The sequence below is a fragment of the Rhinopithecus bieti genome, unplaced genomic scaffold, assembly GCF_001698545.2.
Source record: "Rhinopithecus bieti isolate Rb0 unplaced genomic scaffold, ASM169854v2 scaffold_57691, whole genome shotgun sequence".
NCBI lineage: Eukaryota > Metazoa > Chordata > Mammalia > Primates > Cercopithecidae > Rhinopithecus > Rhinopithecus bieti.
In genome coordinates this window covers 2922410-2945731 of record NW_016824383.1, presented here as the reverse complement: position 1 = coordinate 2945731, position 23322 = coordinate 2922410, and the positions used below count along the sequence as shown (strand labels likewise).

General features: G+C 51.3%; 1 protein-coding gene across 1 annotated transcript in view; it reads left to right on the top strand.

Annotated features, from left to right (window-relative positions):
- The first annotated feature begins 7135 nt into the window (after positions 1-7135).
- GPR137B (G protein-coupled receptor 137B) overlaps positions 7136-23322 on the top strand; it is a 70358-nt gene continuing 54171 nt past the window's right edge. The window contains exon 1 of the mRNA XM_017862278.1: positions 7136-7647. Within this exon, the coding sequence (XP_017717767.1) occupies positions 7228-7647 (420 nt within the window). The 5' untranslated portion in view covers positions 7136-7227. The remainder of the gene's footprint in view (positions 7648-23322) is intronic.

Here is a 23322-nt window from a genome sequence, read left to right as displayed (position 1 = left end):
TTTTTTTGAGACACAGTCTCACTCTGTTGCCCAGGCTGGAGTGCAGTGGCATGATCTTGGCTCACTGCAAACTTCACCTCCCAGCTCAAGTGATTCTCCTGCCTCAGCCTCCCAAGTAGCTGGGATTACAGGCACATACAGCCACACCCAGATAGTTTTTGTATTTTCAGTAGAGACAGGGTTTCACCATGTTGGCCAGGCTGGTCTCGAACTCCTGACCTCAGTGATCCTCCTGCCTCAGCCTCCCAAAGTGTTGGAATTACAGACGTCAGCCACCGCACTGAGCCAGGTTTCTGATTTTCAACATCTGTTAAATGCACAGCCTCCTCTGGTCTCTTACGTGATAGTTTGGGGACTGATTGGAAAGAGCTGGAATCAGGGGATGGAGAATGGGGACAGATGGGACTGAGGACTGAGTGCACAAAGCTCCCCTTATCACAGAAAGCAGCCCTTTCTCCCTGTGTGAGGAGGCTGTTCCCGCTTTGCTGGAAGAACTATAAGGTTCTTGCCTGAGGAAGTCAAGTTGCCTTGTATCTCCCACTTCTCATTGTTTTCAAAGACCGAACTAGATACCAATATATCCCTCATTTTATAAAACCAACCCTAGATGGAGAACTACACACCAAAGTAACTACAAGACTTTGCTCTTTATACTGGAAAAAAGTCTTTGGAATACATGTGGGAATGGATTTTGAGGGTGCTAAACCAGACTAGGAGGCAAAGAACATTTGTTTACCAAGAGATTCTAGTTCAATATGCTTCCTGGAGCAGAGAGAGGGGTCTGTTTGTCTGGTTCATTAGTTGAATGAAACCTAGAATTAATGGCAGCCCACATCATTCAAGAGAAGCTGAGAGGCCTGAAATTATCCAGCATAATGTAGAAGCAGGAATCCAAGGAAATAGGACTGTTGCTGTGGATTTATTGTGCAAATCTCACTCACCAATCCCCTAACTGGTCCCTGGAGAGGGACCAGAAGACACTCCCTTTGTCAAGGCACCGAGACACTGGTGAGAGAAGTATATCTCAAAAATACTGTCATGGCTATACTCTGTACATCAGGGATGCTACTGAGAGCTGCTGGAGAGGGGTGGACTCCCTCATGTTTGCCAGGATCCTGGGTGCCAGAGGTCAATGGCAGCACAACCACCAGTAAGGGAGAGGTTATCCCAATAGAAGGCATGATGATCATGACCAGTCTGAGAATGGCCAGTCTGACAGTCAGAATTGCCTGCACATCAAAGATCTTTGGCAGAAACTAATTGGATATAAGCTTTTAGGACAAATGAGATGGGCGGTCCTCTATGGGCCTGCTTAATATAGTTGACAAAAACAAAATCAAAACTCCCTAGGTCTGAATTACACCATCCCAACAGAGAGTGTTGTACCCACATCCAATTCTCAGACTGAAACTTGGATGCCAAAGAAGCACTAAATTCCTAATCCTGGCTACTTGGGAGGCTGAGGCAGGAGAATTGCTTGAACCTGGGAGGCGGAAGTTGCAGTGAACCGAGATCATGCCACTGCAGTCCAGCCTGGACAACAGAGCAAGACTCCATCTTAAAAAAAAAAAAAAAAGGCCAGGCACAGTGGCTCACACCTGTAATCCCAGCACTTTGGGAGGCTGAAGCGGGCGGATCACCTGAGGTCAGGAGTTCAAGACCAGCCTGGCCAACATGGTGAAACCCTGTCTCTACTAAAAATACAAAAAAATTAGCCAGGCGTGGTGGTGGGTGCCTGTAATTCCAGCTACTCAGGAGGCTGAGGTAGGAGAATTGCTTGAACCTGGGAGGCAGGGGTTGCAGTGAGCCGAGATCACACCATTGCACTCTAGCCTGGGCAACAGAGTGAGACTCCATCTCAAAAAAAAAAAAAAAAGAAGTGGTAAATTCCCATCACTTTTTCATCTAACTGCTCCGTTGGTACACAGATGGAGGGGTCTTGGAAAATAAAACAGGTAATCATAAGCTTCATATGGTGGTGACTTCATTACAGCAAGCCCACACAGCCCCTGGAGGAACATGTTTTTTTTCTCCAATAAGTGAAGAACTCCAAAAGCCACTTTGTCTCATCTAGTAAGGATGCGTTCCCATCTCATTCAGGGTTAGGTCAACTCTGGTCCACACCACAATTTGGTCTTCAGAAATCTTAATCATTTTAATGTTCTTCAGGACATCACAGTGATACTACATTAATGACATCACGCTGTAAGGACCTACAAGGCAGGGATGGCAGTTATTCTAGGCATGTAAGAGACATGTACATTTCATGAGTCTACAGGGGCCTGTGACCTCACGGAAGCATTTCAGGGAGTCTAGGTTGAGATAGCTCCTCCAAAATGAAGGCTGAGATATTACACCTTACACCGGAAATAGGAAACAGAAGCATAATGCTTTGAGGTCCTATTTACAGAAGTAACATTTGTCACATTAGTGTGCTTCTCTGACCCACTTATGGGGTGTCTCAAAAGGGAGCTAATTTTGAGAAGAGGCCCAGGGCAGACGAGATGCTCCATTTGGTTCAGGCTGCAATGCCATCTGTTTTGTCATCTGTGACTCAGTGGATCTAACGGTGCTCAAAGTGTCCATGGCAGATTGGAGAGGTGTACATTACCTGTGACAAGAGAATGTTAGGAGAATCACAGCGTCAATTATAAGGGTTTTGGAACACATACATGCCTTATTTGTCAAATAACTATTTTCTTTTGAGAAAAGAGTTGGCTGGCTCCTGGGCTGTGAAAGAGACTGAATGTCTCATCAAGAAGTCAGATTACCATGCAGTTTGAGCTGCCCATCTCAAGCTGCATGTTATTTTGATCCATCAAGCCACCAAGTCGGGTTCCCCAAAACACCCAGCTCTACTGGAGACGCTCAGCATTCAGGTGGACACATTGACCTGTCCTGGTATGGAAGATGTCTTCTGCCCCCAGTTAGCCCACTGCCTATTCAATGGGCTAATGGACACAGTGACCATGCAGGTAGGGACTGATTGATCCATTTTGTAACAATCTGGACATCCCCACCAAGGCTGACTTGGCTTTTCATGAGCATCGCCAGCCAACTCCGAGTCTTCCAAGAGGTACCAAACTCAGGAGAAGTCCTAGATAGCCACCTGAAAGCAGATTACATAGACCTTTAATCATGTAGGACATCAGCAATTTGTGCTCGATGTAATAGACAATGCTTCTGAACTTGGACTGACTTTCTTTGCCCCCTGTGCCTGCATTATTGTCTCGGGACTTTCTGAACGCATCGCTCATCATCATGGTATCCTATACAACATTGCTCTGAACAAGGACCTCAGTTTATACTAAAAGAAGAAATTGGTGGGCGAATTTCTGTCCCTCAAGTAGCAGCTGGCCTTATCCAGTAGTGGAATAACTGACTATAGACTTAGTTATTGTGCCTGCAGGACAACAGCGCACAGAAAGGTAGTATTGGTATCCTATAATACATAGAATTTCTTTGGAACCCAAAGCTGACATATAGTGCTATTTGTCCTGGCAGTCAGTATACATGGCTACAGGAACCAAGAGAATGATGCCTTTCGCTAACACGCAATGACTTACTTGCAAATTTTTGTGTTTCCTGTTCCTTTGCCTCTACACTTGGCTAGTTTGAAGGTCTTAGTAACCAAGGAGGAACTCTTCTACCCCAGGATATTCAAGTGTGGTTTAATTGAAATAAAAGTTGAGACCCTGGCTACTTCAGACTCCTCATGCTAGTGGATGTATTGCAAAAAATAGTATGATGGTGTTGGCTGTGATGATAGTAACTATTAAGGGGAAGCAGAGTTGCTGTTACATGATGAGCATAAAAAGGTGAATAGATAGAATTCAGTCATGGTAGTGCCTCTTGCTACTGGCATGTCCAGTGGCAAACATTAACGAGATTAGATTCCTCAGAAATCAGGGCTACCCCTGACTAGCTGAGATTCCTGATGAAGGGAAAGGGAGATTTTGTAATGTCCATTAAGGAGAGCAGTCATAAATACCAATTACAGCTTTAGGACCAGTCAGAAAAACAAGAACTCTAACTTATATTTTTTTCTTGCTGTATCATATATATGTATTTCATAAATTGATGTAAAAGTAGTTTGGTTTTGTTATTACTTTGAATGGCAAAAGCCACAATTACTTTGGTGCCAACCTAATAATGAATTCTCCTTTCCTTTACATTTTTTTTCTCTACTATTTTATATAGGACAAACTAGTGATGGATAACTTAATAATTTAGTCCGTAAGATACAGAATGTTGAGAGGAGATAGTGATAGAATTAGAGGAATGGCTGTCACCCAGAACTCCTGGGCTTGGAGCTGGACACAGAAAATGATGATCCTTTTGGGGGGAAAGAGGGAATGTGTTTTTCTGTTTCCCTCCCTCCCTCCCTCCCTCCCTCCCTTCCTTCCTTTTTCTTCTTCTTCTTTCTTCCTCTCTCTCTTTCTTCTTTTTTTGAGATGGAGTCTCACTCTGTGGCCCATGCTGGAGTGCAGTGGTGCAATCTCGGTTCCCTGCAACTTCCGCTTTCCGGGTTCAAGTGATTCTCGTGCCTCAGCCTCCAGAGTAGCTGGGATTACAGGCATGTGCCACCACACCTGGCTAATTTTTGTATTTTTAGTAGAAACAGGATTTCACCTGGTTGGCCGGGCTGATCTCGAACTCTTGACTTCAGGTGATCCACCTGCCTTGGCCTCCCAAAGTGCTGGGATTACAGGCGTGAGCACCTGGCTTGGAATAGTTTCCAGTTGTACAAGGGATATAAAGTGGGAGCATCTTTATTGTATATCATCCTTATTTTCAGAATTGTAAAGATGATAAGAAACACATTTGATACTAGGTAGTCAAAAAGGGGAACTGTTGTAGCCATCTGGCATTCTTTTTGTCCGCTTTGAAGGCATGATAAAGATGGCTAGTTTTTCCCAAATCCATTCACCCTTTCATCCGTAATTACAGAACCATGACTTTCAGCTGTGTACAATGCCGTGGGGACTAAAACTACATTTCCCAATCTCTTGTAGCCAGCTTACTAGGGTAATTAAGTCCTACCAATGAGCTAAAAGTGGATGCATTGTGTGGTCTTTCTGGGAAGGCTCCAGAAACAGGAGAAACAAGGGCTCTTTAGTCTCCCCTGTTCCTCCTGACGCTGGCCTGGGATGTGGACTCAATGTCTAGGGAGCCAGTAGCCCTCTTGGATCATGAGGTAGAATCCATGCACACTGGAGGGAGAAATACCAGTTTGGACCTCTGTTGACAAACAATATTTCTTCAGTATAATAAAACAGTATAATAAAATGTATGCGGATGTTTTTCCAATGTGCCAGGGGAGATACTGGTAAACAAGACATAGTTTCTATCATAAGGACACATAAATGTGTTGGGCGGGGGGTGGGGGGGAACCAACAATTAGGCAAGGAGATTGGGGAGCACACAGGTGAAACCCTAGCCTAATCCTGAGAGTACGGTGGGTGGAGAGTTCTGGAAAGTTAACACTGTTTAACACCTTGGAAGAGATAAGCCAGGGAGGTAAGCTAGGGTAGGAGTTTAGACTCTATCCCCAGAACTATGAGGAGCAATGGAAAGGCATTTAAGCCCGGGAGTAAAGCGGCCAGGTGTTCTTTAGAACGATCACTCCATCATTCCACTTGCGGTGTTCAGAACGGGGATTGAGGGGAACGAGACCAGAGGCGGAGACCAATTCCATATTGCCTCTTGAAATAGCGATAGGAAGAGAGAGAAAAGATAGAAAAACTAGAAAAGGAGCTCCACGCCAAAGGCACACTTGGCCCCAATGAACCACCTGGAATACGCTTGGTGCGCTGTAGCCACTAAGTAATTCTGAGCAAAAGCCAGGGTGGATTGTGGATATGCCAGGCCCTCTTTTGGAAAAAGAACACACAATTAGACACGAAGTGGAGTAAGAAAAGAAATCACAACTACTGGAGCCTCGGAAATCCGGGTTTCTTTCTTCTGTTTACCAGAAACGCTTGCCCAGCAATGTTTCCAGAGAGCAGCCCGGCTTTCCCTCTTTTCCCAGAGCACTCCCCAGCTCTCCCAAGACAAGGGTGGCGTGGTGCCCCGGGGCAAAAACTAAGTCCAGGTACAGCGTCGAGGAGCGAGCTGCTCAGCAAAAGCAAAAGAGAAGGGCTCTCGGGCGGCGGGGACAGACCCTCCTTCGGAATGGGTTGGATTGGACAAGGGAGGCTGTGTGCCGTCAGCTGCCCCACTTCTCTCTGAAGCCCAGTGGGCTCCATCCACTGCCCCGCGGCCCGCGCGCCTCCCGGCACCAGCTGCGTCGCTGGGAGGTGAGGCGCTGGGAGCGCGTGAGGCTCTCCGGGAGAAAACAGCCCAGCTTGCATCCGAAAGGAGGCAGCAGCCGCAGGCACCGTCTGTTTCCTTACTCCGACTATACAAATTTGACCTCAAAAACACAAACCCTGTCTTTGGCATTTCTGCATTTAGAAATTAACGTCATTCCAGACGCCGGCCAATTCATAGCTACAGAGTCGTAAAGGTTTATTTTTAAAGAGGGGGACGGAAAGGACTTGTAAAGTTTTTTTAAAAAAACATTTTTTGTTTTTAAATAAAGGAATTAACTTCTGCAAAACAAGCAATCAGCAGCAGAATGCACGAGGCCAGGAGCGAGATCCCCCGAGGCGCCGAGCGCGGCTGGGAAGTTTTGGGGGCGCGCGCGGCGCAGCTGGGAAGTTTTGGGGCGCGCGGGGCGGTGCCGGGGCCGGGGAGGAGGCCGCTGGTTCTGGGGCGCGCAGTGCGGGCGAGTGCGCGGCCCCTGGGACTGGGAGGGTCCTGGGAGGGGGCGGAGGCCGGAGGAGGCGCGCGGCTCTGGGGGCGCCAGTGTGGGAGCGCGCTGGGCCCCGGGATGGAGGAAGGGGCCGTGGCAGGAGCCGCGCGGTTTGGGCGGCGCGCACTGCAGAGCGCCGCGAGTGCGAGGATTAGGGCGGGCCGAGGTTCGTCGGGGGAAGGCGGCGCGGTGCCAGGCGAGAGGGCGGGCCGGGCGGGCGCGCCGGGGCGGGGGCGCGCGGGCCGGTCGGGCGCGCGGGGGGCGCGGGCGCGGCGCGCCAATCGCAGACAAAGGCCGCCCCAGTGAATACATGTGAGTGCTGGGGGAGGAATTGCGGCTTGTTTTCGTTTCCTCCAGTCTCCGGGGCTGCGGGCGGAGCGCGATGGCGCAGAGGACCGCCCCGCGGGGGGCGCGGCGGGCCGCGAGCCCCGATGAGCGTTGAAGCCCCCGGCGCGCGGCAGCGCCGCCCCCGGGCCGATGGAGACCCGCCGTGGGACCCCGGCCCGCAACGACTCGCCTCGCTGCCGCCCACGCTGACCCCGGCCGTGCCCCCCTACGTGAAGCTCGGCCTCACCGTCGTCTACACCGTGTTCTACGCGCTGCTCTTCGTGTTCATCTACGTGCAGCTCTGGCTGGTGCTGCGCTACCGTCACAAGCGGCTCAGCTACCAGAGCGTCTTCCTCTTCCTCTGCCTCTTCTGGGCCTCCCTGCGGACCGTCCTCTTCTCCTTCTACTTCAAAGACTTCGTGGCGGCCAATTCGCTCAGCCCCTTCGTCTTCTGGCTGCTCTACTGCTTCCCCGTGTGCCTGCAGTTCTTCACCCTCACGCTGATGAACTTGTACTTCACGCAGGTGAGTCTCAGAGAGGCTCCGCTCACCTGGCGGAGTGGTCCCCGCGGGGCGCCGGGGGCAGGGACGATGGCAGCCGCGGGGGCGGGTCCGGCCCTAGGGCTGAGAATGTAGGGAGAAGGCTCCGGCTCTGGGGTAGTCCGAATCCTGTCCTGCTTGCCGGCATTTCTCATAGGAAACTCCCTGCCATTCCCAAAAGGGGCGAGGAGAAGGAAGGGGAGGACTGAGGGCCGCCGGTCACTCGCTGCCCCTGGCTCCGCATCGTTTGGTGGGTTCGGGGCGCTTCTCCGTGCAAAGCGCTAAGCAGCAGCGCCTGCACACGCCAGTTAGTACGGATGGAAGGTGTGCCCCCAAGGGAGGCCTGAACTCTAGAATTTGCCCCCCTCCCAAGGCACCTAACTACCGTCCTGGAAAGGTCCTCTCTGCACGTTAGCTTCCAGATTTGGGCCCGACACTGCTGTTTTGAGCGCTGGTAGGGTGGGACCGTGCTGTTTTTGATGAGATGTTTTGAACCTCCGGCTTAGGAGTTCTACTGAACTGCGGCTTACTAACTCATTCCACCAGATTGCTAAACGGCAGGCTGGGGTAACACCCAGCTTCCGAGCTGCTGCCGCTCATCAGACTTGCTGCCTGAGCTCATCTGAGAGGCCCCAAGAAAAGGCCATAAAAGTTGACTGGGGCTCTTTTACAGGCACACAAAAATCATTTTATGGGGCATATTATTCAATAAGCTAATCGGAGAGTAGGTGAATTAACGTGGCCGCTGCTTTACTGGTGATGATTGACTTAATTGAGAGTGCAGTAATTGTTGAGCACTTTGCAAATACTTTGTAACGCATTGCACAAAGGTTTAATAACGCGGTGCGCAGTCATCACGGGCATCATCATTTCTGATTCCCATTAGTTTTCCAAGTACTAAGATATCAATTTTCACTAGGACTCTGCCGAAGGGGAAGACGCCAACGGTGTCACCTGGTGAGGGTAATTTAAGAACTGTCGGATGGGCAGAGACCCTGTGCAAGCAGGCATCTCATTCCTTTTAAGTGTCTTTTCTTTTTTTTTTTTTTTGAGAAGAAGTCACTTATTTTAAAAAAGAGGCCATATGCGGTGGCTCACGCCTGTAATCCCAGCATTGTGGAGGCGGAGGCGGGAGGATCGCTTGTGTCCCCGAGTTTAAGATCAGCCTGGGCAACATGGCGAAACTTCCTCTCTACAAAATGTACGAAAATTAGCTGAGTGTGGTAGTGCCTGCCTGTAGTTCCAGCTACTCAGGAGGCTGAGGTGGGAGGCCGAGCCCGGGAGGCGGAGGTTGCAGTGAGCGGAGATTGAACCACTGCACTCCAGCCTGGGTGACAGCCAGACCCTGTCTCAAAAAAAAAAAAAAAAAAAAAAAGTAGGAAAAGGATTGCTCTGGTACAGTGGAAGCCACTGACTGAAAATTTCGAAGAAATACTTTTGGTTAAAAAATAGCGTATGCGATATTTAGTAGATATTATAATCTTTTAAAAATGGGTCTATGCTGAGAGACTTCTTATAAGTCCAGCGTATCAGCATATTTTCCAGTCGGAGAGTAATGTGTATTGTCTGTCCAAGTACTACCTTTAAACCAGCAAACCAGTTCAGGCAGTCAGCTGCATTGCACAGACACTTGGGCTTTGTAATTGAAGTGGGGTGGTTCCAGCAAGATGCAAAAGACAGGTGAGGTGATGTTACCTCAAGAACTGTGGCAGTGGTGGTATTGCACATTGAGCTCTTTATATTTGTCCCCTTTTGGGGGGCAGTGGGGGAAGAGGAAAATGCAGGGAACTGCCACAGCTCTCTGGTAATCACATGCAAATTCTGAACTTAGAGCCGGATTAGGGGCCGGGCTGCACATTTTCTGCACTGTCTGCTGGTTGGTGAGTAAATGCTGAGCAAGGGAAAAAGTGACCAGGCAGACAGAGCCACTCCAGCCCCGAGGCCCATCACGGCCCTGTCTTCTTTGTATCTCCCAGCTCTGCGGGCACCACAGCAAAGAGCATTTCGCCTGAGGGCACAGGGTGGCTGGCTGGAGAAGGTGGCAGGTCTCCATCTCTGAGTGCTGGCATTTCAGAGCCTGGCAGAACAAAGCTATTTCTGGCTTACTGACAAAACTGTGATACTTCTGGGGAGTTGTAAAGTGGTCGGCCTTTTGTCGCCAACCCAGCTCTGCCTCCCATCTCCTCCTCTCCCCCTCACCCCCTCTTTCTCTTACACAAACCATTGGAATTACCTAAAGTGGGGAGCTTTAAGAATGACTGTTGCTTGGGCCTCCATCTCAGACCAAGTAAATGCGATTTTGGAGAAGGGGCTAACAGCTAACAATTCAGAAGTAAGTTTAAGAAAGCATACTTTTGATCTTGGCTTACTGCAACCTCTGTCTCCTAGGTTCAAGTGATTCTCCTACCTTAGCCTCCCAAGTAGCTGGGACTACAGGTATGCACCACCATGCCCAGATAATTTTTGTATTTTTAGTAGAGACAGGGTTTCACCGTGTTGGCCAGGATGGTCTCGATCTCTTGACCTCGTGACCTCATGATCTGTCCACCTCAGACTCCCAAAATGCTGGGATTACAGGTATGAGCCACCGCACCTGGCAAAGAAAGCACACTTCTAAGCAATTGGTCATATTTATTTTTACCAGAACTCTCTGAAGAAAGTACTGATATTGTCCCCATTTTCCAGAGGAGGAAACTGAGGCTGAGAGGTTATAGATGACTTGCTGAAGGTCACACTGTCAGTGCATGGTGGAGCTGGGATTCGATGCACATCTGTGCTGAGTGTGAGGCTTGTCTTTTATGTACAGTATGTGAAACCTCTTGATTTTTTTTGAGATAGAGTCTTGCTTTGTTGTGATCTGGGTTCACTGCAACCTCCGCCTCCTGGATTCAAGCGATTCTCCTGCCTCAGCCTCCCGAGTATCTGGGATTACAGGCACCTGCCACTGCACCTGGCTAATTTTTGTATTTTCAGTAGAGATGGAGTTTTGCCAGGTTGGCCAGGCTGGTCTCAAACTCCTGACCTCAAGTGATCTGCCCGCCTCGGCCTCCCAAAGTGTTGTGATTATAGGCGTGAGCCACCACGCCCGGCCATGAAACCTTTTAACAATGGGAAAACATACCCACCTCTAAATGCAACCTCGTGTTCTCCAGGAGCGCAAAATTGGGTTGCAGAGAATCAAAGTATATATAGAGCACGGTTAAGGCATAATTCGGAGCACTGAAGGGAATGGATATATTAAAGCATCAGGAGACTTGAATGAGACTGAGTCCTCTGAGAAGAAGCAGGTGTCTCGAGGCTGAAGCTGGGTGGGGAGGAGGAGAGGACGGTGTGAAGGAAGCTGTGGGACAGTTTGGGAATTGGGAATGAACTGGAAGGGGAAGTCCGAGATGGAGAGGAAGCTTTTTCCTATTGTTGTCGGTCCTTTGTCCTTTTGCGGGGTCCCTGTACCTGGGCCTTACTCATCTTACCCTCCCTGGTGACCCAGAGGGCACTGTTACCCCCCAGCTGAGGCTCAGAGAGGTGAGAACGCTTGCCCACACTACCCGGTCTGAGCCTCCATGCGATGCACACGATGCTGCAGAACGCAGCCCCAGCTGCCCTTGGGTACACATCTGAGGGTAATGCGATCATGACTCAATTTGATTTACTTCCCCCTAAATCACTGCTTTTAAATTCTGCCAGGTTAAGTCTCTTTCCACCCCTAATGACCTCTTGGGCAGATCCTGTGGCTTTCTAGTCATACTCGGTGATTATTATTACTATTATTATTTTGGAGTCTGGCTCTGTCACCCAGGCTGCAGTAGTGTGATTTTGGCTCACTGCAACCTCCACCTCCTGGATTCAAGCAATTCTGCCTCAGCCTCCTGAGAAGCTGAGATTACAGGTGTGTGCCACCACGCCTGGCTAATTTCTGTATTTTTAGTAGAGACAGGGTTTCACCACGTTGGCCGGGCTTGTTTCGAGCTCCTGACCTCAGACGATGCGCCCGCCTCAGCTTCCTAAAGTGCTGGGATTGCAGGCGTGAGCCACCGTGCCCGGCCCATACTCCTTTATTAAATCTTTACATCTAATTTAAAGCTTCTCCCACCCTGTCCAAGGCCAGCCAGGCTTCGAGCCGCAGGGCTTGGCGCAGAGGGTGTGCCCCATGCTCTCAGCCTCTCCCCTTCCATCTTCCCAGGCTGCCCAGGGGAGGGGCACACTGTCTCATGACTGCTAGCCTATTGGCCTCTGGTCTTGCTCTGGTGCCGCCTCTGTGGGAAACTCTGCCACGTGGCCATGTGGACATGACGGACTTCAGCTTCTTCCTAGCCCCATCTTTGGTCTCCTTTCCATCCTAATTCCTTCTTCAGGGGGCAGCCCCATGGCTTTAGGCCCCTTTTCGAAAAGCCGTTTTAGGGCTTTTTCTTAGAAAGCTATGGGACCACTGAGGCCCCTCCACTCCCACTTGGCCACCTGGATGACAGGCTGGATGCCTAACTAGGGTCTTCAGGACCCTGTACCTGGCTGCTTTTCACTCCTTGCCTGCCTGGGGGTCCTCCTACCTGTAAAAATCCCAGGAGGAAGCAAGCATCACCCTCCAAGTGCCTGGTGCCTCCAGATCACCAGGGCACAGGTCAGGCTCCACCGGGACTCCATCTGCAAACAGTCCCAGCTCAGCAAGCATCTGCCCGGGCCCCCTTCCTGCCCAGTCCCTGAGAGCAGTGCCCCTGTGTCTTTCTCCTTTCTGACCTGGGGTGAGGTGCCCTGCTGGTAGCAGGCTGTTAACTCTTTTTCTCCATCTCTACCTTCCAGTTCAGCCTGGGAACACGGGGAGGTAGCTGTGGTAGGACTGGTTCTTCTAACTCTCTCGTCTGTTTGCAGTGTCTGTCTCGCCCCAAATGTTTGGAACATGGAGTGCTGGGTGCCTGTTGTTTCCAGCTGTGGCTCCTTGTGCCAGCTTTGGGGAACAGCTGAACTTCTGCTCCCGGCTGCATGAGGAAGTGGTGGGACCAAGGCTTTGTACCAAGGCCTTTGACTCAGAGCCTGTTCTAAGCGCTGTGTCAAATCGCCATTTTAATGGGGACTTTATTTATTTATTTTTTGTTTTCTGAGACAGAGTCTCGCTCTGTCGCCCAGGCTGGAGTGCAGTGCTGCGATCTCGGCTCACTGCAAGCTCTGCCTCCCAGATTCATGCCATTCTGCTGCCTCAGCCTCCCGAGTAGCTGGGACTACAGGCACCCGCCACCACACCCGGCTAATTTTTTTGTATTTTTAGTAGAGACGGGGTTTCACCATGTTAGCCAGGATGGTCTTGATCTCCTGACCTCGTGATCCGCCTGTCTCGGCCTCCCAAAGTGCTGGGATTACAGGCGTGAGCCACCACGCCTGGCCCTAATGGGGACTTTAGAGAGGGGCAGGACTCTGAAACCTGAGGTAGGCAGGGGGTCTCTGCTTATGAGGAATTGTGGTGCCTTCCACCTCCAGGTTTTAGGGTAGAGGCTCAGAAGCAAAGGCGGTAGCTTCTGTGCCCAGGCAGTCCTGGGCAGACAGGTCTGTGCCCTGCAGGGGCAGAAGTTGGTGTGACGGTGGGCTCGGTGACACCTCGGCAGCCATGTATCCCAGCCCTTCTTCCTCGGAATTCCCAGCCTGGAACTCAGACTCTCCAGGTTCCTGAGTTTGGCAGAATGGAACAAGCTGGTTCAGCTCTGTCTTGGGCCCCATGACAAACTCCTGCCATTGCAGTCACATGGTTTGCGGAAGGAAATGGAGAAGCGAGTTCTCTCCGTGGGGAGAGGTGCTGTGATGAATGGACACTGATGTGGGAACTGAGACCTGAGGCCTCACCACGCCTTGGAGGGCAGATGGGAAGCTGACATTTATCAGGGTCTGTTCTCTTCTGAAACTCTGCTAAGGACTTCCACACCCTCCACTCAGCTGCAGCAGGGATGGTTCATGAGTCATGCGGTCCTGTGGGATGGTGCCAGCGGCTCGTGGTGAGGGCCCGCGGCTCATGGTAGGGGCAAACGGTTGGTGTTGGGAGCTTATGATGGGCACTAGGCCAGCAAAGCCTTATGAATCAGGAGGCAGCCCTGGGAGTGAAGGAGCAGGGTCCCTGGGTGCAGATCTGGGTTCCAATCCAGGCTTGGCCTCCAGTGTGGGTCCCGTGGCCAGTTACCACCTCTCTGAGGAGGCAGAAACTGTAATACTCATCCCACGGGTTGGCGTGGGTTTAAGGAGATGCCACGTGTCCTGAATCCCTTTGCTCCTCTCCTCCCTTGGCTGAGATTCTCACTGTATGTTGCCTACAGCTCTGAACCCGGGCTCTTGCTTTGACACCCAGCCACTGTCCTGAAGGTCAGGTCCGCGGGCTGACCCTGCCCTTTTCCAGCCTACTGTGCCATCAAAAGTACTTTTCCACCAAACAGCAACTTTTCTGTTTGTAAAAAGATGGTGACTCTTGGCACACCCGTAGGGAGCATGTGGCAAGCCTAATCGCAGTGCCTGGCATGAGAGCGGAAGGCACTGGGGGTCCAGCAGCCCAGCCCCTCCTTTGCAGATGAGCCGACCAGTGGAGGAAATGGTCCCAGGCAGCCTAGCCAGGTAGGGAACTAAGAGGCCCCTGAAAATCGAATCCAGGAACTAGTCCCCCACGCTCAGAAAGGGACATGGGTGATTGCAGGAGAAAGGGGCTTCGGCTATGGCTCTTGGCAGTCAGTTTAGTCAAGACGTGTTTGTCAAATACCTGTCATGTGCCAGGCCCTAGTCTAGGAGTTGTGAAGAGGGAAGCTTCTAGGCCTGTTGGTGATTGTGAAGAAGTAAGAGGCTTAGGAAACAGACAAGGCGGACCAAGGGGAAGGACTGTGCTCAGCCTGACCTCTGGGCCCCACACCCATGGCCTCAGCCCCTGGCACCAGCTCCCTGCAGAGCCAGCTCAGTGGGCTGATGGCCAGCCAGAGCCGTGTGTGCACCCAGGTGTGTACCTTTGTATGTGTCTGTATGAGCATGTGTGCCTGTGTGCACCTGTGTGTGTGTGTGTGCATGTGTGCACCTGTGTGTGTATGCGCATGCGTGCCTGTGCATGTGTGGCTGCGTGCACCTGTGTGTGTGTATGTGCATATGTGCCTGTGTGCACCTGTGTGTGTGGGGGTCTGTGTATGTGTGCCTGTGTGTATACCTGTGTGTGCGTGCCTGCCTCTGTGTGCCTGTGTGTGTGTGAGTCTGAGTGTCTGTGCATGTGTGTGCCCGTGTGTGTGTCTGTGCCTTTGTGTGCCTGTGTATGTCTGTGTCTGTGTGTGCCTGTGTTTGTGTCTGTGCATGTGTGTGCCGGTTTGTGTTTGTGTGTGTCTGTGTATGTGCCTGTGTGTGTCTGTGTATGTCTTTGCCTGTGCCTGTGTTTGTGTGTGTCTGTGCCTGTGTGTGCCTGTGTGTGTCTCTGCCTGTGTTTGTGTGTATGGATGTGCCTGTGCATGTGTGTGCCTGTGTGCATGGAAAGGTTTCCTTATTCTCATTTGGTCTGCCGTTCACCCCCAGCACCTCCCCGTAGGCCACTTTCTAAATGTACAGCCGTTTCCCGAGCCCTCTCCTCTAGCCGTGGCAGCGTGCTCTTCTCTCTGCAGCTGAGGCTGTGGCCTCATCAGTGCCTCGGTGATGCCCTGCCAACCGAGGGGGAACCAAATCCTGTGAATGCCCTCAGCACTCGGGAAACAATCAGGCCCCTCAGCACATTCAGCATCCAACCCCAGTGACCACCAGGAAGCCTGGACTTCCCCACGGCAGACGCTGCGCTGAGGCTGCCGCCGCGGTCTCCATCAGGAGCGCCCCACTGTCGGCTCCGAACACTGTGCTACTTGCAGGCTTTGCTAGAACTTCTTGCTCACCTGCCTTTCTGTAGTCAGACAGGCGGAAACTGGTAGTGACCAGCGGGGAGGCAGGGCCGGAGTGCTGTCCTGAGGCTAGTGCAGGTTCTCAGGGGAGTTCCAGGGCCCAGCCATGGCTGTCCCGCTGCTGCTGTGCCCACCGTCTTAGCCCCAGGCTAGCTGCTCAGCATGGAGTGATGGGGAGTGGAAGGCAAGGGTCATGACAGTGAGGGGAGAGCTGCCCAGAGAGGAATATTTGCAAGAACAAAGGCCCCTCAGCAAAATCTCACTGCAAGCATCTTAGGGTTTTGCAAAGAACAACGTCATGTGATCCCAGGAGCCGCTTTTGTCAGGCTGTTCCTGTTGGCCTTGCTTTTCCAGTGAGAAGAGGAAAGTCGGTTCCTGGTTGAAAGGTCTGTCTGGGTCCTGACATTTTGGCTGGCCAGTTCTCTCAGTACAGAAATAGCCCCAGCAGACTGTTTAGACAGTACCTGGGACAACAGCATTCCCTGAAGGCTGCAGAGGCTCGTAAATATTTCACTTTTTATGTTTCCTGCGGCTGAAGTTTAGAGTCCATTAACCTATGAGGACAGATGAAGCCCAAATGGTTTTACTCTGCAAGTGGGTTGATTACCTCAAGCTTATGTGGGTCAGGATTTTAGGCCTGTGAGCCACATATGGTCTCTGTTGCATATTCCTTTCTTGAGATGGAGTCTTGCTCTGTTGCCAAGCTGGAGTGCAGTGGCGCGATCTCAGCTCACTGCAACCTCTGCCTCCCGGGTTCAAGCGATTCTCCTGCCTCAGCCTCCCAAGTAGCTGGGACCACAGGCATGCGCCACCATGCCTGGCTAATTTTTGTATTTTTAGTAGAGACGGGATTTCACCATGTTTGCCAGGATGGTCTCGATCTCTTGACCTTGTGATCCACCCGCCTCGGCCTCCCAAAGTGCTGGGATTACAGGCGTGAGCCACTGTGCCCAGCCGCATATTCCTTTTTTTTTTTTTAAAAAAAACAATAACAACAGCAAATGCAATGCATTAAAATGGTAAAAACCGTTCTTAGCTCACAGGCTTTACTGAAACAGCTTGTGGGATGGACTTAGCCTGCAGGCTTTAGTTTGCTGACCCCTGGGTTAGGACAGACTCACTATTTGTCACCAAGATCCCCTTCCACCATCATCACCTTGACCATTTTTGCTAAGGCAAGTCAGAAACAGGCTTTGGTTTCTCTCATGGTTTAGGGAGTTTCATGCATTCAGTGAACAAGCTGTAGTGATCCCTACACAGGGATCACTACGGGGTGTCAGGGATCAGAGGTAGGAAGCTGGGATTTCTTCCCTGAAGGGCCAAGGTCAATTGGGAAGGACAGACATAGGTAGAAGGGAGAGGGCTGGGAGCCACCTGTACCTGTGGCACACAGGAGGGACCCTCACCATGGCTTTCTGGGCTGGGGAGGCAGTCTTGACATCATGTGATATTATCAGCTCTTTCCCTCGATTTTTTTCTTTTTCTTTTTTTTTTTTTTTGAGACGGAGTTTCCTTCTGTTGCCCAGTCCAGAGTGCAGTGGCGCAATCTCAGCTCACTGCAACCTCTGCCTCCTGGGTTCAAGTGATTCTCCTGCCACAGCCTCCTGGGTAGCTGGGACTACAGGCGCCTGCCACCATGCCCAGCTAATTTTTGTATTTTTAATAGAGACGGGGTTTCACCACGTAGGTCAGGATGATCTCGATCTCTTGACCTCGTGATCTGCCTGCCTCGGCCTCCCAAAGTGCTGGGATTACAGGCGTGAGCCATTGTGCCTGGCCTCTGTCCTTGATTTTTAAATGGCATACACACATGTGAGGCTGAGCTACACAGTCTGCAAAACACAGGGTGAGAAAAAATCCCACACACGGTGGAGTCTGCTCCGTGGGCTGTTCCCACCCCATAGGCTACTCTCCCTGGCACCTTGGACTCGACTGCCACAGCTTCCTCGTAGCTGTCAGAGGTCATGTTGTCGCATCAGGCTGTGTGACAGTCTGTTTGTAGTGCATGAGTCATGGCAGATAAGGAGGGAAATGGGCGGGGTGTGAGCAACTTGGCATGCCGTGAGCCAGACCCCATCAGGACCACACTCATTTTCTGGGAAGACAGCACACATCTGTCTGTGCGAGAGGGCTGCGTCCTTCCAGCTTTCACGAAGCAGCATAAAGTTCAGCTGGAACATGGAGATTCATTTCATTTATTCAACAAGTGTTTTTCTTTTTTTAATTAAAAAAACTGTATTGGCTGGGTGTGCTGATTTATGCCTGTAATCCCAACATTTTGGGAGGCCGAGGCAGGAGGATCGCTTGAGCCCAGGAGTTCAGGACTATCCTGGGCAATATAGTGAGATCTCATCTCTATAAAAAATTAAAAAATTAGCCAAGCATAGTACCTGTACCTGTACCAAGCATAGTACATGCACCTATAATCCCAGCGACTCGAGAGGCTGAGGTAGGAGGATTGCTTGAACTTGGGAGGTCAAGGCTGCAGTGAGCCAAGATCGCACCACTGCATTCCAGCCTGGGTGACAGAGCGAGACCTGTCTCAAAAAAATGTATTTTTTTTTTTTTGGGGCCAGGCACAGTGGCTCATTCCTGTAATCCCAGCACTTTGGGAGGCAGAGGCGGGTGGATCACCTGAGGTCAGTAGTTCCAGGCTACCCTGGCCAACATGGTGAAACCCCATCTCTACCAAAAATACAAAAATTAGCTAGGCATGGTGGGCACCTGTAATCCCAGCTGTTCAGGAGGCTGAGACAGGAGAATTGCTTGAACCCGGGAGGCAGAGCTTGCAGTGAGCCAAGATTGCGCCATTGCACTATTACCTAGGTGACAAGAGTGAAACTCTGTCTCAAAAAGAAAAAAAAAAATGTATTGGGCTAGGTGTGGTGGCTCACGTCTATAATCCCAGCACTTTGGGAGGCTGAGGTAGGTGGATCATGAGGTCAGGCGTTCGAGACCAGCCTGGCCAACATGGTGAAACCCCATCTCTACTAAAAATACAAAAATTAGCTGGGTGCTGTAGTGGGCGCCTGTAATCCCAGCTGCTTGGGAGGCTGAGGTAGGAGAATTACTTGAATCTGGGAGGCGGAGGATGCAGTGAGCTGAGAGCACACCACTGCACTCCAGCCTGGGTGACATAGCAGGACTCCATCTCAAAAGCAAAACAAAGCAAAACAAAAGAAAGATGTATTGAAGCAAAATTGACACAATATGAAATTAACCATTGAATGCTTGCAGCTGATTGATGTTCAGCACATTCACAGTGTTGCGCAGCTGTCACCCCATCTAGTTCCAGAACATTTTTATCACCCCCAAAGGAAACTTTATGCCCATTAAGCAATCACTCCCCAGTCCCCGTCGCCCCAGCCCCTGGCAGCCACCCATCTGCTTTCTATCTCTGTGGATTTACCTATCCGGAGTATTTCATATCAAAAGAATCATACAATGTATCTTCTTGTACATCTTCTCCTTTCACCTAGCATAGTGTTTTGAGGTTCGTCACATTGTAACATTTATCAGAACTTCGTTTCTTTTTGAGGTTAAATAATACTGCGCTGCATGAATAGAGACATTTATCCATTCATCCGCTAGTGGACATTTAGGATGTTTCATCAGGCGTGTTCGGGTGCTTGTTGTGCACCAGACACTGTGCAGACTGTTTGAGGTCAAACTTAGATTCTCCCTCCGTGGAACTCAGCCTTGAGCAGGGAAAACAGACTTCATGTCAATGATTTCTCCATTGTGCGATTGACTGGCTGATGTGACTTAGTGGCTGGCCTTACAGTAGAGATAGGAAGTGTGAGATGTTTTCAGGGGAAAAAAGAAGACTTACTTCATTCCTTCATCTCTGTGAGACCCCCCTCTAGGATACATGTTTTAAAAGAACCAGTGGTTTTGCTGCTATTTAAATGAAAGTCAAATCCAATTTAAAAATCTCGGCCGGGCGCGGTGGCTCAAGCCTGTAATCCCAGCACTTTGGGAGGCCGAGACGGGCGGATCACGAGGTCAGGAGATCGAGACCATCCTGGCTAACACGGTGAAACCCCGTCTCTACTAAAAATACAAAAAACTAGCCGGGCGTGGTGGCGGGCGCCTGTAGTCCCAGCTACTCGGGAGGCTGAGGCAGGAGAATGGCGGGAACCCGGGAGATGGAGCTTGCAGTGAGCCGAGATTGCGCCACTGCACTCCAGCCTGGGCAACAGAGCGAGACTCCGTCTCAAAAAAAAAAAAAAAAAAAACTCACTGTAATGAAATCAAAATATTTCCCAAACCCAGATATTCACTATGAAGCAAACGCCAGCATGGCTGTGGAGGAAACTTCTTGTTGGAAGCCACCACCTGTGATTTGGGCTGTTGGGTTTCCACCCACCATGTCCTGGTCCTGCTCCTACGGCCCCTTCCTTGGGTGCCAGCAGGAGGTGAAGGCCTAGGTTTAGGTTGACATAGCAGGTGTATTCTCACCGGAATCAGATTCTGGGGCAACCAAGTGGGCTCCTGGCTAGTCTTGGGTTTTGTGTGTGGAAGCCCCCAACCTCCATGTCCTCCTAGGCCCTGCTCCAGGTTCAGCTGGAATTTCTGGTTTGCCTGGTTTGTTCTCAGCGAATCATGGGGTCCAGACCAACATGAAGATGGAAGGGTGGTGCTGGGTAACCCCCACTCCTGCGCCGTGGGGCTGTGCACAGCTCGTGTCACCCTTCCTCCCAGGACACACGGCCTGTCACGGTTTTGACAGCATATATTGTGTCTTCCCCGAGTTCTCTCTGCTTGGGGTCAGCTAGTCCCAGTTTTTTTCATTATTCCTGGAGGAATGTGGGTGTGTCTCCTGCCATCCTGGTTGCTGTTCCCGAAGGCCCCAGTGAGCTGGGACAGTGTCAGGAGCAGACCAAGGCCCTACCCCAGTGAGGAGCTTCCCCCATTACCTGCATGGCTTCCCCTCGAGGAGGCTGGATGGTCATTCTCTCGGTGGCAGGACACAGGGAGCGTCATCTAATACCAGACATGTCCAGCAAGGGCAGGTGTTCCCAGGGCAGCCTAAAACCTCAGAATTCTTCTCACTTCTGAAGCAGAAAGTTATTTTGTGAGGAGGGGAAAAAAACAAACTGGAGTATTTTCCCTGTGAATTTATTTTGTAGCTTTTGCTTAATTAGCCAGCAAGAATCAGGGCACAATGGTATGACACCGCACACTGCCGTATGCAGCCCGGGACCCTCCTTTACAGGGCCGTAGGGCCCGGCGGGCCAGCGCTTGCCACCGGGAGAAACGCGTCCTCTGTGCTTCTAAGGTGTCACCTTCCTTAAGTACATTTAGAACAATTAGGAGCAGGGCCCTGGCTGGTAAACTCTGAACTGCAATTTGTGGCTGAGCAGTTAAGAGACATAACAATGACGGCAGGGCCTTGTGTGGCCACAGCCCTTGTCCTTCCCAAGGCCAAAGAGAGAGAATCCTGCCAGGGAGGCAGGTCAGAATTATTTGCCTCCACCTCTGTGCGGAACTGATGCCGAGACGGAGTCCGCCTAGGCAGTGGGCAGGCGGGCAGGCCGGTGCGCTTCTGTGGCTGAAGCGGCCGGGCCGCAGCCGTTCCTGCAGGGCTTCCAGGGCGGAGGACACGGGCTGCCCTGGGAAGGAACTTCAAGTCATGGAGCTGTCAGAGTAGAAGCAGCTTAATGAATATTTGTCCTAATGCTTTCATCTCGTGGATAGACACCGAGGCCTGGAAAGGTCAACGGAGCTAACCAGGAACCGGCAACATAGGTTCCTGGGGGTTGACCAGCCTTGCCCCTGAATCCAGGTGCTCAGGGGACAAGAGACAATTCAGAAAAGCAGGGAGACTGAAGGACGGCCTTTGGTGTGGCTTTCGGTTGACTTTGAGAGCCACAAAGGGTGTGGGTGGGAGGTGTGCTCTTTAGAGTCCAGCCTCCTCGCGGGCTGCTGCTGGGCTGACTTATCCATGTGGGGGCTCAGGGCCACCCCGAGTTCTGCCTTCTGGGGGGCCGGCCTGCATTGGTGCCGTTGGATGGAGTCAAGCTGTTTATGAGGACAGGGAGGCTCTGCTGAGCCGATGGAGGGGTGAAGGAGGGGAGAGGTGCTTGCCGCCTGGAGAGCTGGGCTGCTGGGAACAGGAAGGAGAAGAGGAGCCGTCGGGAAGGAGGGCAGCGAGTGGAGATGCCCTTTATCTGTAAAGGTGAAGACCATTATCCATTATCATTTATGAAATGAGGAATGCCTTGTGAGGACTGACAGTAGGGACATTTTGGGTGGGAGCTGAGCTCCTGTGTCGTGGGGTGCACATACACAAATGCGCACACATACACACATACACACACGCAAACACACACGTACACACCTGAGGAAGGATCGTAGGTGCCAGGTGAGCTGAACAGGACCATGCAGCGGAGCTCTCAGGAGGGCCAGAGAAGGGTGCGAACACATCCAGGGAGCTCTGAGGTCTACAGAAATCCAGAGAGGCAATCATGGTTGGCCTCTGATCACATGGGAAGAAGCTTACTAAAGTCTGGGGGCCCACATTCCAAGGGCCAGCACGAGGCTGGGAGCAGGCAGGACCAGCTTCTTGGGCCACTGCTTGCCATGGTCAAAGGTGGAAGGGGATGCTGTGAAAACCTGACCCTGCATTCCAGTGACGCCTCTCACACCTGGCCAGCCTGGGACACAGACCAGGCACACCTTGGCTTCAGGCCACCACCTCCCAGAACTTCATGGCATGGACAGCGTGCTTGCTTGCCTTTTCTGGCCAGTTACCTTCACTGCCATGGACACAGGACTATGAGTGGGGCTGCGGTGGTGGTTATCCAGGTCCTGAGTCCCTGGACCTACAGCCCACAGCTGACATTTGGAAGAAAAGAACATCCTAACGCAGGCCTAGAGGCTCTGCCCTTGCTTGCAGTGTCTTGGAGACTCAGCCTCAAATGCAGATCCCCTCCCTGCCGCAGAGTCCCCTTGTGTATCTTCAGGGAACCCTGCAGAAAGGAGGACTCCGGTGTCTGGATTTCGGGGACTCTGACTGTCTTGTCACCCTGCTCTGGTGAGTGAGGATGCTCAGCATATGGGAACAGACTGAAGCAGCTGACTAATGACTGTTGCCTGGGGAGACCAGGGCCTTGGGGTTTGCATAATTTCCCCAATATATCAGGAAGTGGGTAGCGCAGAGGGACCAGGAGAACAAATATCGAATGCGTCAGTGGTGCTTAACCTTTTTGAGATGAAAGTTCCTTTTATGGTTAAGAAAGCATCTGTGGTCACAGTTGGTAGTAGTTGTGCATTTAGAATCATGGTTTGGGAAACATATGTAAGGACTAATAATACCAACAGCAGGGGTTGCAGCCACCCACGTGGTACTTATTAGGTGGCAGGCTTTTGTCTAAGTGCTCTGCATGCCTGTCAATTCACCAAACGCTTACGAAAACCTGGTGGATGGTGTTATTAGTCTCCTTTTACAGATGAGGTACGTGAGGCACAGAGGGGACAGGTGACTTTTCCAAGGCCACACAGCTGACAATTGGTGGAGCCAGGATTCAAGCCCTGGTAAGCCAGCTCCAGATTCCACACTCTTAACCATCCTTCTGTGTCCCTCTGCCAGAGAGGGCTACACAGCTATGGCCTGTTATATAGGAGTAGTGTCATCTGTCAGTATACGTGGGGGACTGGTTCTAGGACCCCCAAGTATGCCCAGACCCCCACATACTCACATCACTGCAGAACTGGCATATACAAAGAGTTGGTCCTTGTTATACTCAGGTTTTACATCCTGAGAACATCATAGTTTTGATTCCCATTCAGT